Raw genomic sequence first — 18,247 nt, forward strand, 5'->3', positions numbered from 1 at the left:
GGAGGACGGAGGACTGGGTGCTGAGGTAAAGGGAAGAAAGAAGTGGCGCTGACTTGGAGAAGAGCAGGCAGGAGGTGTTTGTGGGTTTTTAAATGAAAAGACTGATCTTTTCGTATTGCCACTCTGTGCACAGGCCCATTTGGCTTGCCTTGACAACTTGACTTGTTGAAATATTGTCTGATATTGATAGGTTTTATTTTCTGTTTACTGATTACTGTTGCTGTCCATTGAGGGAGGGGTTCTGAATTAATATTGCCATGGCATAGTGCGAAGGGAGGGAAGGGCCTACAAAAAAATCCACAGGCCCAGGGCCTAAAGTAATATTAGGGCACCTATGGGTGGAAGTGGAAGTGAGAAAGTGAGAAATTGTGCAAAATTAAATTAACTCCTCTAAATATAAAACATCCTTAAAAAAATTCTTAAAACAAGGTATTAAAAGTATGCCAGTTAGGCTTTAGGGTTTGAGTGAGGCCTGCAGTTGTGACGGTTAAGGTTAGGGTTGATGACTAGGGAGTGCATTACATCAGAGACAGTCCTCACAAGTATAGAAAGACAAGTGTGTTTTTGTGTGTGTTTGTGAGTAAGTGTGTTACCTTGGACAGCCTGGAGCTTGTGTGTCTGTATAATGATACACAGCTGCAACACCAGTTGTGGAGCACTCTCCAGAAAGGTGGCCAGTAGATGCAGCATGCTTACATCTGCAAACTCATAGACCATCCTCCAGTAGTAACGCCAGCGCTCCGTCTCAGCACTCTGACGACTTCTAACGCCCAGGTAGATGGTATGAAAATACCTGGAGGAAATGGAGAAAAGAATGCCATGCTTCAGCATCAACCAGACAGGACAAAACATTACATGTAACAGTGCATCAAGAAGGAGGAAGGCACAACACACCAAATGTTTCTCTACTGATTTTTTCTCACCATTTTGTTTTTGATTACCTGAGCAAACATAATCAGGTTTTCTGATCAGGTTGGTCACCACAGCTTAGCAAATGTTTTCCCCACTTAAACAGCTTTCTACTTGTATCCATATATAAAACACAATTGGTTCAGTGCAGAGTTACATCGGAGGTTGTAAGCAAATGCTGGCATAAACACAGTAAATCACTGGAACTGTAACAGTCAGGTTGCACAAAAACTCTCAACACACTGCAAATTAAGAAAACACATGCAAATACACAGAACGCAAGTAGATTAGGAAAACAATTTCACCAATTTGACTACACATGCAGCATTTAGAAAAAAAAGATCCAAATAGAAAAAACACTACCAAATATAGAAATGAGCTTCAGCAAATGATTTCCAGGAGACATTAAAAAGTCATGTACATGGCTGGGACACGCTTCCTGTTGCCATAGTTTTGATTTAGGATTTTACTGAAGTCAGCTATCCGTAAGTGGTTCTGAAAAATAAGCTAAAATGTAATGTTGCATGTTTTTGGGTATTGTTTTAACATTGTGATTAAAACATTCATGCAGATATCTGCTGTTAACCTAGTGTTTGCCTGTCCATTCAAATAATCAGATGAAAATACATACAATTAATTTTAAAATATACTGTAAGTTATGTGAATAGCATCACTGCTTTAAAGTTCCCCTCCAGTCATATTTTAAAGTACGTAAAAAAATCTCTATCTATCTGTTATGATTAATATTTTTTCAATGTGCTCTTCTCACACAAGAAGGGAAACAAATCTCAGTATAGACAAGGTCAGACATTTTAGGGAACATAATTTTTGAGTGGAGGGGGATTTTAAGGAATAACTTACTGCATGTATGGGTTTAGTGAGCTTGTGGTGGAGCGAGAGAGTGATGGTGCTCAGAGGAGACAGGTGTTGGAGATCGGGGGAGAGAAAAAATTAACAGTGAAGCTGTCAAGTCGTAGTGAGTGTAGAGTGTGGGTTTCACCTTGTCTGTTAATAAACACTGCTAAAAAGACCCAAGCAAAGTTCCTGTGTCTTCCTTCCCAGCTCCTGAGAAAAGTGAAGGGGGTTAGCCCGAAGTCAGCACAAAACTTCGGCCCTGGCTAACACAGGTTAACGCTATGTTAGCTGGCTTTAACTAGTTAACTAGTTTATCCCGCAGTGCTGGTCCTGGTTATTCCATGCCCGGCCTTTGATCCAGGCTTCTTACCCAACTTAAGTTTGACAATAGGGTGAGATCACTACATTCTTGTCACTTATCGATGTTTGGTCATGGACTTTCCACATCCAGATATGACGTGACAGGACATTCTGGGACGCCATGTCAGCCTCAGCCTGTGAACATGTATTGTCTGTTTTTTTTAGAATACACTTCCATTTTCACAGGAAATGTACAGTTTGCATACAGTCTCTTTCAAAATAAATGCCTTACATCAGTACAACACTGCAAACTACGTTTTTTTCCCCTTCAACAACCAATGCACGTGGTTAGGTTTTGCCAACACATGCATGTGGTTGGGTTTAGGCAACAAAAGCACGTGGCTGGGTTTAGAAAAACAGAACAAGATTTGGCTCTACAATTATATGGGAAGTGAACAATGGCCTCCTGGGTGAAAGTGGGAGGTTGTAGGATCCATTCACCACCCCTTCCACCTGCCCTACTCAGAATTTCACCCCCTTATCTTATGTTGCTGTTTCATTGGGTTTCCCCTGAACGCTGCCGGGCACCATTACACAATAACAGCAACCAGCCACATATCATACTAGAGTGAAAGGAGGGCTTTTTTTTTGTCTGCGTCTGATGACGGAAGTCACTGCCCAAGCGTCGGTATTCAACTACTTTGGAGTGAGACCGGGTTGCTTTAGCTCTCAACTCAACCTTATTTAACATAACCTTAAACCTATTTTAAGTTAACAACTGGAGGAAACAGTGAGAGCAGATTTCAAACTGACACACAAAACCTGCATATTTACCAAACGTGATTTCTTGGATCTTTCTAATCCTGATTTGTAGATGAAGCACGGCTGGAATTTTGCTTTTTGTCTAGAACACATTTTAAAAGTGGCCAAGTGCATTTAAAGAGGAGGAAAATATCATCTATATGGCTCATTCCTGAGCCACACACATACTGCAGCTACTGGCAATCCAGCTCCAACTGTACATCTCCAGACCTCAGGCAAGAGCTCATTTAATGAAGTGAATTCATTATTACTTTTCAGTCTGTCTGTGGCCTACATTTTTATGTGTCTTTCTCTGTCACTCTCTCATTCATTTCCATTCTCTCTCTTCCTCTATCTCTGGAATATCACCAACACATGGCAGTCATTTAGCAGCAGGCTAATAGGCCGTGAAATGAAGTTCCATTATCAATAAAGAATTTGAAAATTAAATCTGGGCTGAGGGCATTAAAGCTGCAGCTTGTACATGGACAGATGGACATGGCACATTTTTTACTACTTGTGTGTGTGTGTGTGTGTGTGTGTGTGTGTGTGTGTGCGCGCGCGCATGCGTGTGTTTATTTCTTTGGTGCTGGTCTTTCTAACTCTACAGATACAGATCGGACTTGTTAACCTGTCACTCAGGATACATTCACACTGTTACTGAAGGTGTTCCAGTTCTGACTGCTTCACTCACACCTACTAAAAAGAAGGGTCAGGTCATTCAGTCATATATTCAGCCTCCAAGCAAAGCCGATGCCACCAGCATCAGTACTATCAGCATGCCATGGCAATTCTACTTTCATGGACAGTACACATTCTGTACTAATGCTAGTATTTGAGCAAGCAAATCTGGCTACTTATAGGAAATGCATTTTATCCAGTGGGTGTGTAGTAATGCATTACATATCCTGTACATACATGCGAAAATGTTTCCAAAAAAAAAAACCCTTCTAAGAGTTGTTTTGCAGAATACTTTTTACTCGAGTAATTTGCAATAAATTATATGTACTTCTACTTGTTACACTGGGCTACACAATTTACATTTACTTGTAAATAATTGAAGCACAAAGATCATTTAAATCAAATATTTACATAATTTTCCCCGGACCCCCCTAGAATGTTCGGACTCCCCATATTCTCCAAAAAAGTCCTGTGGGAAACACTGACGTAACTAAAAAGATCCAATTGAAAAGATATCCACTCATTTCTCAATAGTACTGAACTTTCCACTGCCCTCAAACTTATGCCAAACAATAAAGCACCCAGTCCTGGTGGCTTCCCTGCTGACTTCTATATGCACTTCTGGGTCATCATAGCACCACTCTTTAATCGAACGATAAATGAGATTAAACAAAATTCAAGACTTCCTGAAAATATGAACACAGCCACAATCCCACTCCTCCTAAAGCACAACAAAGATCCAACACTTCCACCAAGCTACTGTCCCATCTCCCTTATCAATGTAGACATATAAATCATCAGCAAGGTGCTAGCCCAAAGAATAGAAAAAAGTCACCACATCCACAATCCATTGAAGACACACATCCAGCAACACCTGCAGACTATCTAACCTCATGCATTACCCATCACTACAACAACCAGGAACCATCATAGCCAGCCTTGACGCAGAAAAAGCTTTCGATAGGGTAAACTGGAAATTTCTGTTTGCCATGTTGAGGAGATTTGGCTTTGGGGAATCATTCATTAATTGGATCAAGATTTTCTACACCTCACCTTCAGCCACTGTCATCACCAATGGACTAACATCACAAAATTTCACACTGCACAAGGGGAGTAGGCAGGGATGCCCACCTCCTCCCTATTCACCATTTTCATCAAACCATTAGCAACCGCCATCTGTCAGAACGCCCATATAAAAGGAAACCAAACACATAACACACATCATAAGATCAGTCTTTATGCGGATGATATTTTGTTATTTCTGTAAGACCCCCCTCATCATTACAAGAAACAATAAATCTCATCGAATCATTCTCCAAAATCTCAGAATATTCAGTTAATTGGAATAAACCAGTAAAAACCACCAGTTCCTTTATGCACAGATCACATCAGCTATCTAGGCATCAACATTTCCCCCAGGCTGTCAGAGCTGTTCGACCTCAACTTCACTCCACTACTCAAAAAAATAAATGATGACCTCCAGTGTTGGATGAACCTACCATTATCCATTATGGGCAGAATATCCACCATCAAAATGACAATACTTCCAAAAATAAACCTTGAAAGAAGAGTGAAGAAGAGTGCCGAAAAATATAGAAGTACTCAATGGTGATTTCTACGTCCGTTAGAGCCAGAGTTATACAGTTAAAGATCCTCCACAGAGCTTAAATCACACCCTCCAGAATAAAGAAATCTATTCTCAATGATCCCGACCCAACCCACACTCAACTGGTTTAAATCTCTAGATTACATAATCTACAAATTCTACTGGAAAAACAAAACACAGAGAATTAAATGAACAACCCTACTAAAATCAAAAACACAAGGTGGACTGGAAGCTCCACATTTTTACCACTACTCTCTGGTTAACCAGCTTAAATTCACCCTAACTCATCAGACAGCATATGGTTAGACACTAAACAAACACTTTGCAAAGATATCTCAATTTCAGACCTACCATTACTCAGTCAGACAATTAAATGCCATTCATGTTTCAAAACGTTAACAATAGCAGCAACTCTGACAGCCTGGTGGAAATTTCACCAAATCACAAACACCCCCCTTACACCGTCTAATGCCGACTTCTGGACCCAAATCTGCAAAAGCATCTACTTCATGACTAAAAATGCCAACCTACAACTCATACAATATAAGTTACTCCACAGAACTCACTACACTGGGCAAAAAAACATTTAAAATGGAATTTGGATCAGAAACCTGTTCACACTGCACACAAAACATCCTTGATAGCTATGTCCACGCCACCTGGCACTGCAGTCCAGTTAAACAATTCTGGAAAGACATCAACAAGTCATTATCCCTGTTTCTGGGCTGCCACATCCCTTTATCCCCCTCTGTGCTTACTTGGAGACATTTCAACAACCAACCTGAATAGTGAGGAACAAGGGAATAAAGTAATGCAAATGTATATGGGTGGGTATGGTTGTATGCGTATGTATGTAGGTGTATATGTATATATATGTCATTATTGTCATTACTGTTATTATTACTGTTACTATTATCATCATCATCACCATCATCATCATTATTATTATTTATTTATTTTTCTTTCTTTGCGCTCAAATCTGAATCGAATAACCATTCCATTTCAGTATATATTGTATTGTGTGCCTTGGAGAAATGTTATTGATGAGAGATTAATGTTTGTTTGTTTTGTGTTTTGTTTTGTCTGTTTTTAGTTAGTTTCTTAAATGTACATTTCCATCACCACAACTCTTATTTTATTTAACCTGCTGCTGGTATCTCTGGGGTGGGCGGCTGGGGGGGCAGGGCTATGTCACTGTGTTCAACTCAACTAAAAATACAATCAAGTTTTACTGCAGACTCCCTTTAAAAACAGGCCTCCTCCCCAGGGTCTGGGGGCAGTTTAGGAAGGGATCAAACCCAAATGGGCCAGCCCTTTCCTCTAAAGGTCTGTGGGGGGCAACCGAAATTAGGAACAGTAAAATACAACAAATAAAAACAAAAAACAAAAGAATTAACAAAACAAAAACGACAAACACCAGGGGTCCGTTTCAGACAGGAGGTTCAACAAACTCTGAGCCTAACCCTGAACTCTGAGTTGAGTAACTTTGAGATGGGAAACTCTGGGTTACAGGTTTCAGAACAGGTGATTTCAATCGGTTCAATCAACACAGAGTTTGTTCACTCTGAGTTAAGCGTGTGCACCACGACTTTAAAAAGCCGTCATCAATGGAGCCCTGATACCACGATTCAAGCTACAACAAGCAACAAGCTACAAGAAAAGGTCTGCATTTTTTTACTCCTCTGGAGTTGGATATTTTAATGCGCTCATACTGCGAATTTGAAGCTGTTTTCAGGAAGAAGAGTAACACGGCTGCAGCAGCGAAGGAACGGGAGTCGGCATGGGAAAAAATTACTGCTCGAGTCAATGCGTAGCCTAAGTTTAAATTCATTTTATACATTTATGCAATCACAATAATGTTAGGCTACAGATGCAAACAGGTGGAATGGTGTTAAAGCTAAAATTTACTTCACTTAGATGCAATCCCACCTCATTATTTTTCAAGTGAAAATGGTCTAAAAACAAGTTACTTTTAGGTGTGATTTATTTTGACTTTATTTTTTAGAAATGAGACATTTTGACTAGAAATGAGACATTTTGATTAGAAATAAGACACATGTTCTTGGTATGATTTTGAGTTTTTGCAGTGTGATGCCTCCTCCTGTGATGCAGTCTGACATTTTGAGACAGTCACTGGACTTCATATTCACATAGTCTCCTTCATTTTGTGAAGGAGCAATGGCGGGAACGTGGGTTCCATCAGTGCACCCTATCACACCGGGAAATCCTAAAAGAAATAAAAATGACTAATCCCAGCCTGAGGTTGCAGCACCATGTCATTAACTGAATATGATTTATAATCATAAATTTTAACTGATTTCTACATCATTCACCTGCAATTATACAGAAAACTCTCGTTTGCAAAAAAAACAAAGAGCAACACAAAGAATCTGGGTAGATGAAAGTGCACGTCCACGGTTGGTGACGTTGGTTGTGTCACAACGGATGAGGTTATGGATATAAATGATGGACAAAAAGAAAATGTTCTGGAAATGATAATACGTCAATTCTGGGCCTGTGAATAATCTCCCGACGAATGCGTAACTCCTTCCTCAGTAACACTGCCTCGAAAAAAGTAGATTTAGAACTAGAACACATAGGATCCGGCTTTACCTTGAGGACAGAAGATCAAACTCACTGAAACCCGCGCAACACTAAACAAACGAATGAATGAATCACACTGCATGTGTGGCGTAAGAGGGAGGAGACAGCTAGAAACTCGAGGTTGACTGAAGAAAACCTGCTCCCGACCAGGTTAGGTTCACAGAGTCAGTTGCCATAGTAACTGACACTGAGCTTCAGTTACCTCTCTTTCTGAAACGGGCTGGAGTTACTCCGCTTTCTCTGGTTTGAGTTACCTCCCTTTCTGAAACGGAAAACCCAGAGTTTCCCTCATTTCAGGGTCAACTGACTCAGAGTTTTCACTAAACCTGCTTTGTGAAACGGACCCCAGGAAGGAAATAATGTTCACAGCAATTGAAGGTGGTAATAAATGACAAACAAAACACGTGACCACGTGACGTAGCGCATCTGCCCTGCCCGCCTGATCCAAGGCCCCGTGACTGTGCCCAGTGACTGTGCCCCGGTCCCGTTTCACTTCCAGTGGCAGGGTCGGGTGTGCTGCTGTCACATACACATAAAACACAACACCAGAATGACATTTTGCTGTCCTGTTTTATGGTCAGTAACCCTGTCCTGTTTCTACTGTTGTATCTCGTCTGTAGTGTCTTGTCATTGTTTTGAATGTGAGATGCTGTCCTGTTCCTGCTTGCTTTGCGCCACAAGGAGAATAAACACTGCCTGTCTGGTTGAGGTTGAGATATGTAAACATACTATAACGCATTCCCCAGTGATGTGAGAAATGGAGCCAATCAGAGGATAGAGCACGTTCCAGGACACCTCCATCGATGTCATCAATGAATTCACGATGGCAGAATTGTGGTGGATTTCATTTGAGAAACAGCAGAAGCAACTGCACCCTAGATGTTCAATCATTCCACAACCAGAAACCATGGATTTACAGAACCAACCAGGAAGCCATAAACACACACACTGCAGCCAGTCTGTAAATATGGACAATTATAAAACAGCAGCCTACAATGAAAGAAGAAATTACTAACTTTCAATGCATAGGCGAAAGGAGTTGATGGGAACATATTTCAGTGGAGTCATACCTTGTACCTTGTGATTAATTATTAATTATTGATTTATGTTAACTCTTTAGCTAAATTAACACTGAAATACAGCCAAATGTCCCCTAAGTTGGTCATATCACCTCAACATCTGGTCACACAAAGAGCAACAGAGGTGGGCTGTCAACACTCAGACTCAAGCGATATGTGAGTTCAATCGCAAGCTGGATGCGACTCCTGAACTCCTTCGCAAGATGGATGCCAACTTGGAGAAGTTGTCAGCTCAGCTCGGCTGAAACTGGCCACCAATTCGGACATATTGGAAGCAAGCCACCGGGAGACTCAGAGAGACTCAAAGGCAGACGAAAAAATTGCAGTGTCGGCCTGACCCAAAACAATTGTTATCTTCATTGGCTCCCCGAGATAACCAGCTCTCCCAAGGCCGTTTACCTCTCCACTCTCCTGGATGTTATGCAGACAAGATGCTCCGGCCCCATCTCCCCCCACCACTCCCTCCTCCTGTGAACTTTCTGGATCAGAACTCTCCGAGGTCGTCTCCAAGGCAACGGCTGTGTCTTCGTCATCAGTTATCAGACAGCAGAAGTTGGGACTGAGTGGAGATGAAGTACATGGACTTACACATACACACACATGAAGACACATATAACACGCACACCCAACTCAATGCCTTCTTGGCTCCCTCCCCCCCTCCCTCCCTTCGTCGCAATGTAGCATGGGAGGGTGATGCGATGCGCCCAAATGTGGCTGCGTGCGCGCCCCCCAGTGTCTGTGCTGCGACACCTCCCCTCCCCAACACCCCCCACCCCCCCCACATATGTGCAAGTCTTCGAGTTTTGTTGTAATGTCTTATTATGTTGCTTATGTGCTGAGGTGTTTTTTTTCCCTATTCCCACACTGTGCCCCCCTACAGGAGCCTAGTTTGGGAGTTGCTTTTTTTCCCCTCTTCCTCCCTCTTGTTCTCCTTTTTTCATCTAAGTAAATGGGGCGCTGCTCGTGTGGCGACCCACAGTTCTTCCACTCCTGTCCTCCCCTGTTCTGTTATGTGGGGATGGGAGGGGCGGGTTTTCAATATTTGTAGTATTTTTTTTTTTTTTTTTGTATGTTTTTAGTTTGTAAAGTGCTTTGGGGTTGCATTTTTGATGTATGAAAGGCGCTATATAAATAAAGTTTGATTGATTGATTGATTGATTGATTGATTCAGCAAAAACAATGATGAGAAAGTTGACACCTTTATAACTTTATTTCAGACACAAGATTGGTCCATAGATAAAAAACAAAAACAAACCAAAACAAAGCATGAAAAAAGTACAATACAATAAATATCATACAATAAAATTCATGTAAGACTAAAATGCCAGTGTTTCCAGAGGCCAGACATATATCTATAACAGCTTCTCTTAGGGCTAGTTAGTGCCAATATGATCCCATTTTGGGATTTGTCCAAATGAGACATGGATTTAAACATCAATTGCCTTAATAAGGCTCCACAGGTGGGAACACCAGAGTTCACAAAAAGCTGACTTGCACTGTGCCATCTTGGGACACGAAGGAGGAGTCTCATGGCATCATTCAGTGAGTCTCTGCAGGCTACTGTTCTTATATTGCCACCACAGATGTGCTGTGTACATAGAAGTACAGTAGGATCTGAATAAAAAACATTTAACACTAGGTGAGCAGATACTAAACTTTCACAGCAACATGTTGGCTTAAGCATATAATTTGCAGCACTGTCTGTACAGATCTCTGTCATCACTCAAGTCATCAGTTATGACATGGCCCAGATATTTTATTTCTTTACAAGTCTTAAGTGGCTTGTCACTCAAGTGGAAATCAAGAAAAATGAGTCCTCCTTGGTCCTAACAATTTTGACGCTGCTCTTGCTGGAATTGTATCTGATGTCAAAATCTTTTCCATACTGTGAGCACATCTTTAACAGTTGCTGCAAACCAGCACTGTACGGGCTTAGCACTACCAGGTCATCAGCATACATTGGGTGGTTGACGACAGAGTTTCCCACAAGACAGCATTCAACAATTTAGACAAATTATCCATATAGACATTAAATAGATAAGGAGACAGAATTCTGCCCTGTCACACTCCATTTTGGACCTTAAAAGGGGTTGATAAGACATTGCCCCATTTTACTTGCATTGTTTGATTTGCATACCAGAAAATTAATATTCTAATAATGTATTTAGGGACACCTCTACAGAGCAATTTCAGAAATAATTTGAGATTAATTCTATCAAACGCTTTTGATGCGTCAATAAAGAAAAAGAAATATAGAGAAATTTCTGCTCACATAATTTGCAATAATTTCTTTCAGTGCATAAATACACATATCTGTGGCATGGTCTCTTTTAAAGCCAAATTGATTATTGGTCATTGAGACAAATATTTCCAACCTGTTAAGCAAAACCCTCTCGAGTACTTTAGAGAGAATGCTTGCAAGAGCAATAGGTCGATAGTTATCCATACTGTTTAACTTAGCAGCCTTGTCCTTTATTACTAATATAACATGTGTTAGGGAGTCAGGTAAGACACCATGTATAAGAAAACCAGTTAGATACATAGACAGCAGCACATATAACCTAACTACTGGCATATTTGAGATGCTCAGCTGTGATATTATCTAATCCACAAGCCTTGTTACTTGCTAGTTTTGTGATGGCCTCGCATATTTCAGATGCACTTATCAGTGTAATTTCAGTTAGTTCAATATGACCCATATTAAATCTATCACTCTTGACACAACTGAGTAAATTAAAATAATGCTCACGCTACAACTCAGCTATTTTGTCTGGATCACATACACCCTCTATGTTGGATGATAGAGGAAATTTGAAATTATTCATTGCTTTAATCTCTCTCCAGCTTTACAGATTCTTAGCCAGAGAGTCAGCCTGCATTGTATTTTCATTATGCTTAACATAATGTAAAGCATATTTAAACCTAGCATTGGCAAGCTTTTTGTTTTCAAACACTTCGCCCTGTCTAGGCTTTCCAGCTGCTACCCAGTTTAAGAAAGCCTGTCTGGCTTCAGCATGTTGTTCAGCCACAAATTCTTTCCACCCAGTTATAGTATTATGTCCTCTATATCTCTGTTTCTGGAGCAGGATACTAGATTTCTTTAGTTTTTTCTTTCTTTAAAAACTTACTAGGGAGCCTGCCACTGGAAGCGTGGAGAAGCCCGTCCGGAAACCCAAGATCAAGTGGCCAAAAGCCAGCGACAAAGACGGATGGAGTAGCTTCGACGACACCCTGCATGCAGTCCTCCAAGGCACCCTAAAGGGCAAGACAACATCTAAGTTGAACATCATCGGCCACATCATCTACGAAGAAGGCAGAGAAAGATTCGGAGGGATGCCGAGGAAAAACACTACACCAAGGCGGATGGGGAGACGGGAGAGAGAGATCTTCCAGCTGGTAAAGGAGCGACGTCTTCTACGGAAGGCATGGAGGAGAGCAGCGGGCGAGGAGAAGGAAGGCCTCCAGAGCCTCTGGAGACAACTCAGGGCAAGGTTAGCCCAGCTAAGGCGAGCTGAACGGATTAAGAAGCGCAGAGATCCTTTCAAGTACGCCCGAGGCTTGTTGGAGGAGAAGAAATCGGGAACGCTGCAGGCTTCAGAGCAAGAGCTAGAAGAGCACATCAAAGACCAGCTTAGGGACAGCTTGAGGGAGAGCCCTCTTGGATCACCAGGGTACGTTCCCCGCCCACCAGAACCCACCTCTCCGTTCGACATCTCCTCCCCCAAGTGGTCCGAAGTCAAGCACGTGGTAGAGAGAGCGAGAGCTGCTTCAGCGCCGGGACCAAATGGCGTGCCATACAAAGTCTACAAAAACTGCCCCAGGACCCTGAAGCTTTTGTGGAAGCTTATGTGCTCTGCCTGGAAAACCCAGTCCATTCCTCCAGCATGGAGCAGAGCAGTCATCACATTCATCCCGAAAGAGAAAGACTCCCGTAACATCAACCAATTCAGAGGCATAGCCTTATTGAACGTGGAGGGGAAGATCTTCTTTTCGGTGATGGCAAAGCGCATGACCAACTTCCTCCTGGCAAACAACTACGTGGACACCAGTTGCCAGAAGGCAGGCGTCCCCGGCTTTCCTGGCTGCGTGGAGCACTCAGCTATGATCTGGGAACAGATACAGGCAGCAAAGCAGAGCAAATCAGACCTGCACATGGTCTGGCTAGATCTAGCAAATGCCTACGGGTCTGTTCCCCACCAGCTCATCCACTTCGCCCTGGAGTTTTTCTACATACCACCACACATCCAGGGCCTAGTAGCAAGGTACTTCAACAACTTCCACGTCTGCTACACCACCCAAGAGATCTCAACTGGCTGGCATCGCCTGGAGAAAGGGATAGCAATGGGTTGCTCCATCTTCCCCATCCTTTTCACAGCAGCATTTGAGATCATCCTGATCGGCGGAAGGCAGATGGCCAGAGGCGTCAGATCCCAGTCAGGCCAATGACTCCCAGCTGTCAGGAGCTACATGGATGATGTAACTACCCTCCTCCAGACATCGGCGTGCACAGCAAGACTCCTGAAAAGGTTTGAAGAGCTGCTAACATGGGCCCAGATGAGGATAAAGCCAGCGAAGTCCCGCAGCCTCTCCATCAGAAAAGGCGTCCGGACCGACAGCATCTGCTACACAGTCGACAGCGAGAAAATCCCGCTGCTAGTGGACCAACCAGTACGGAGCCTTGGAAGGCTGTACACAGCCGACTTCTCAGACAAACACATGGCCGCCTCGATTGGCTCCCAGTTGCTGGATGGCCTAAGCAAGATCGACCGGAGCCCCCTGCCAGGAAAATTCAAGGTCTGGTGTTACCAATTCACCCTGTACCAGCGTCTGATGTGGCCCCTCAAACTCTGTGACGTCAGCCTTGCAACAGCCCAGAAACTGGACTCGAAAGCCAACAACTACATCCGCAAGTGGCTGGGTCTTCCCCGATGCCTTTCTACCGCAGCGCTATTTGGGAGCACCACATTGAAGCTCCCCTTGAAGTCCATCAGTTTGGGCTACAGACAGGAAAAGGTGAGACTCGTTTTCGAACTTAGGGACTCACCTGATCCAGCTGTCCAAAACGCCAAGGCCCACGTCCACACAGGTCACAAGTGGGATGCTGCTAAGGCCGTCGACCAGGCTATTACCCGCCTAAAACATCTGGAAGTCGTCGGGTTTCAGCAGCAAGACAGGGCTGGCTTCGGCTGGGGTCCTACACCAAAGATGTGGTCCAAGGCTTCAAGGAAGGAAAGAAAAGACCTGGTGATCTCCGAAGTCATCAAGATCGAAGAAGAGAGCTATAAAATCAAAGCTGTCAGCCAACAACAACAAGGAAGATGGACGACATGGGAGGCTGTTGTCAACAGAACCATCTCGTGGGCCGATATGTGGAGGATGCCCCAAGCAAGGCTGAGCTTCATGATCAGGGCCACGTATGACACGCTTCCCAGTCCCCAGAACCTGCTCCTGTGGTACGGCACAGAGGAGACATGCCATCTCTGCAGCTCCAGCAACCCAAGTCTGCAACACATCCTCTCCGGCTGCAAGGCTGCGCTGACACAGGGCCGGTTCAGATGGCGCCATGACAGAGTTCTGCGCAAGCTGGCCGAAATCCTCGAGGCCCGCAGGCTTGAAGCTAACAACGCCAGCCCGCTAACATCACGCCAGAGGATCCAGTTTATCCAGCAAGGAGGCAAGAGCCACAGCAGCAGCACAAAGCAGCGGTCCCTCCTTTCCCCTGGAGGCGAGTGGAACATGAGAGCCGACCTGGACCGGCAACTCAAGTTCCCCCAGGTCATCACATCCACCACCCTTCAGCCAGACATTGTCCTCTGGTCTGTCCCCATGAGGACAGTCATCATGGCAGAACTAACAGTTCCGTGGGAAGAGGGGATGGACGCCGCCTTCGAGAGAAAGAAGGAGAGATACTCTGACCTGGCAGCTGCATGCTGTCAAGCAGGCTGGAAGGCAACAGTGTTCCCAGCAGAGGTTGGGTGCAGAGGCTTCACAGGTACCTCCACCCAGCGGCTAATGGCGTCACTGGGAGTCACGGGACCCAAACAGAGGAAAGCCCTGAAAGACCTGGCAGAGGAAGCAGAGCAAGGCAGCTTCTGGCCCTGGCTCCGGAGGAAAGACAGAGCGTGGGGGAAACAAGGAGCTTAGGACCTCCAAGTTGGCTTGGTATGCGGTCAGGCCTACGCTTGACTCAGGGACTTGGACCCCCCTGCCATGCATAGTCCCCCAGGGCCCAGCCCATAAGCCAGCTGCAGGAAGTGGCAGGGAGACATCCCTGACACTGCCCCACCACCCCGAGATGTTCCAGGATGAAAGGGGCGAAACATCAATGAGGGGTGGCTCCCGGCTGACGACCCTGCAGCGGGCCCACCGGCACCGTCAGAGATGCGACAGGCACTTATGCCCAGCAGGCTACACCTACCTGTACTCCTATCTAGGGCCTTTACAATGCTGTCATATAAGTCGAACATCTCTGTGCAATGCTCAACATTCTTACAATTTATATCTTTACACAGCAAAGAGCTCATTGGGAGATTAATCTCTCTAAAGAAGGAATCACTAACACAATAGTACTTATCTATTTCCTCAGGAGATAATTTGGACCAGTCCAGCTTGCCTATATAAGGTAAAATATTATCAGCAGTGATTGAGGGAATATTATCAACATTTACAGAAATCGCAAACGGAATGTGATCAGAAGTAGCTAATCCATAACATATCTCTATATCATTTAATGAGGCATGAGCATCATCACTCACCAGCGCCATGAAAGTTCCTGTTAGTCCATTCAGTTTATCCAGATCTTGTTTGGATAACCAGGTCTCCTGCAGGCATAATATGTCACACTCCTCCAAGAGAGTGTCCACCACATGACGTCTTGATTTGTCCGCAGCACTGTGACCTACACGCAGGCCACGCGTATTGTATGATACAACACGCATTTAGTGTGAGATGTATTTCAGTGGCTGTTGCGCCCAGAGGCACCAATCGGAGGCTCAGACACTATCAGTGAGCTGGGAGCAGGCAGCACACCTGTTGTCACAGATCTTAGTCGGCGGGGTTCATAGTATCGCCGGACAAAAGAGCCTTCTGGCCAGAGCTGGGGGTAATACCTCTCCCGCACTTCATTACATTCAGCAGTTATGTGAAATGAGCTGAATCTACCGTGTGTCGTCTCGTCTCTATTCTGCGGCACTTCACATCACGTCCCAGCTTCTCCTTAAGATATCCGCCGAGAGATTAGGCATCCAAGCTGGGATCAAACTTTGTGGCAAACACACTCACCATCTAGTCTTGACAACGAATATGTTAGAAGCGGAGCCAGTCCTTATTATCCCAGCTGCTTTTCGCTCCTGCTTCGCTGGGGCTTGTGCAGGGCGATGCTTCAGCCTGAGCGGTGCAGCACTATCCAACTTGGGGCGTCCCTCCCGCACCACAACACTCCACACTGGAGACCTTTGAAGCTGAATGGACTTTCTATGTGTTTTCCTGATCATGTATGCGTTATTCAGGAAATGTAAGTTGCTTTCTACCTTTTACATATGGATAATTTAATCATTATTCCTGTTTGTGTTGTTTTATATGGAAATATGTTGTGTGAGTTTGACTTAGCTAAGTAGCCTGTGTCTCAGTAGCAGTTAGCTCTGCCTTTTGCTAGCACTGCAGCTAAATTTGGATGCTTGTGAGGTCTTAATTATGAATATTTCATTTGTAATGCCAATATTGCAACTCAGTTTATTTGTTGTGATTGTGACCATGCTTATTGTTAATAGAGTTTATTATTTGCTGTGGTTAATATTCAGTATGGAAGGTTCCCACGCTGTTAAGCCTGCTTTGCCTCTGCTAATGTTATGTTGGAAATTGTACTGCTTGTTCCACCACTAATATTGCATCTCTGTTGATGTATTATGCTTAAGTGGCAGTTGCATATAAGTTAGGGATATTACTGGTGAACCTTAAATCATATGCTCATATAGCAGCTTATTTAGGAATGTTTATTTGATTTACTGCTGAATAATATGCTGAGCATTTGTTGTAATATATTTTATTGCCTTTCTTTGCCTTTATTTATTTCAGACCACACACACACACACACACACACACACACACACATACGGTCAGTGGTCGAATTGTTAATTTTTAACAAAGGGGATGCAATTTAGTTTTGATTTTTTTTTGCATGCACACATAATCAAATATGACAGCACAGATGTGCAAAATTAATCAAGATAAAGAAAAATGGCATGAGTCACTCTTATCCTATAGACATGGTGCTGCTGTCAGGTCCCTGTCCTGATACCTGCCTGGTTTCTCCCTGTCCCTTTTCTAACTATTGCAATAATATAGATAATAAATGTGCAAAGCAAAATTCATAAATAGAATTAGGAACAGTAGTGGTGACATAGCTGTGGAAATTAATCGCACAGTCACTTTTGTGCTCTAGATATTTTCTCTCAGCCAGTTATAATCTCTCCTCACCTATAAGGACCCTGCATGATCATCCTTGCTGGCCTCTGGTCCAGTGTCTCCTCCCTGACCCTGCTCTTTATATTGTGGCAATAAAGTTAAAAAAATATATATGTGCAAAGCAATAGTGAGCACAAGTTGTTATTAAGGAGGAGTGGGTTTATTCCTAACATGAAACTAGCTAGCAAGTGATTTAACATAGTTAACAATAACATTAGTGTTCTTGTTAACTAGCTTAACTTGATATATTGGCATCTATTAATTAGTCATCATTTAGCTAACATTATCTACATGCAACAGCATTACTCAACTTACACGGTTTGTTTGGAAAAAAACTGTGCAAGGTTTTTTGCTTCTTGCTGGCTGGTTTGCTGAACATAGTTAACACAGCGGCACTGTCCAGTAACACACATCTCGTATGTGCGATTGACTCAGATCACAACATGACAGCATGTGTATGTGCCTGACACAGTCTACTCATGGTGCGTTTAAAGACGGCTCGGAAAAACATGTTACCACATGTTAAAAACGAATTGAATGGTTGTAACAGCTAACCCCCTTGCTAACGTCAGCACACGTAACGTATGCTAACGTTATATTAATGTTACACAGTGTTTAATGATACAGTCTATTATCTCCCTATTACTCTAATCTTTCCTGCTTATCGCTCAAACAAATGATTAATTTCTACATTAATATCGGTGCTCATTTAAGATACCTTCATCAGTTACCGGAGGCCACCGTCTAACATCATCAATCCAGCTATTCATGATGCTGTCATTGTAGAGAGTCAGTTCACAATGACAGCATCATGAATTGATGACTGACACATGCCGCAAGATGGCGGCATACACAAATCGCTTGCCCAATTTGTCTATATGGAACTGCGAGCAGACCTCCATGGGCTGATGATGCAAAGGTAGCCTGGGAGGAGGTCACCACAATTTTA

At 43.4% G+C, this 18,247-nt stretch overlaps 1 protein-coding gene across 1 annotated transcript in view; it reads right to left on the reverse strand.

Moving 5' to 3' along the window:
• The window catches only part of xkr4 (XK related 4), a 59,437-nt gene that overhangs the window by 15,039 nt on the left and 26,151 nt on the right, over positions 1-18,247 (reverse strand). Inside the window, exon 2 of the mRNA XM_049599421.1 lies at positions 594-793. Within this exon, the coding sequence (XP_049455378.1) occupies positions 594-793 (200 nt within the window). The remainder of the gene's footprint in view (positions 1-593; positions 794-18,247) is intronic.

The sequence above is a fragment of the Epinephelus fuscoguttatus genome, linkage group LG15, assembly GCF_011397635.1.
Source record: "Epinephelus fuscoguttatus linkage group LG15, E.fuscoguttatus.final_Chr_v1".
In the NCBI taxonomy this organism is placed as follows: Eukaryota; Metazoa; Chordata; class Actinopteri; order Perciformes; family Serranidae; genus Epinephelus; species Epinephelus fuscoguttatus.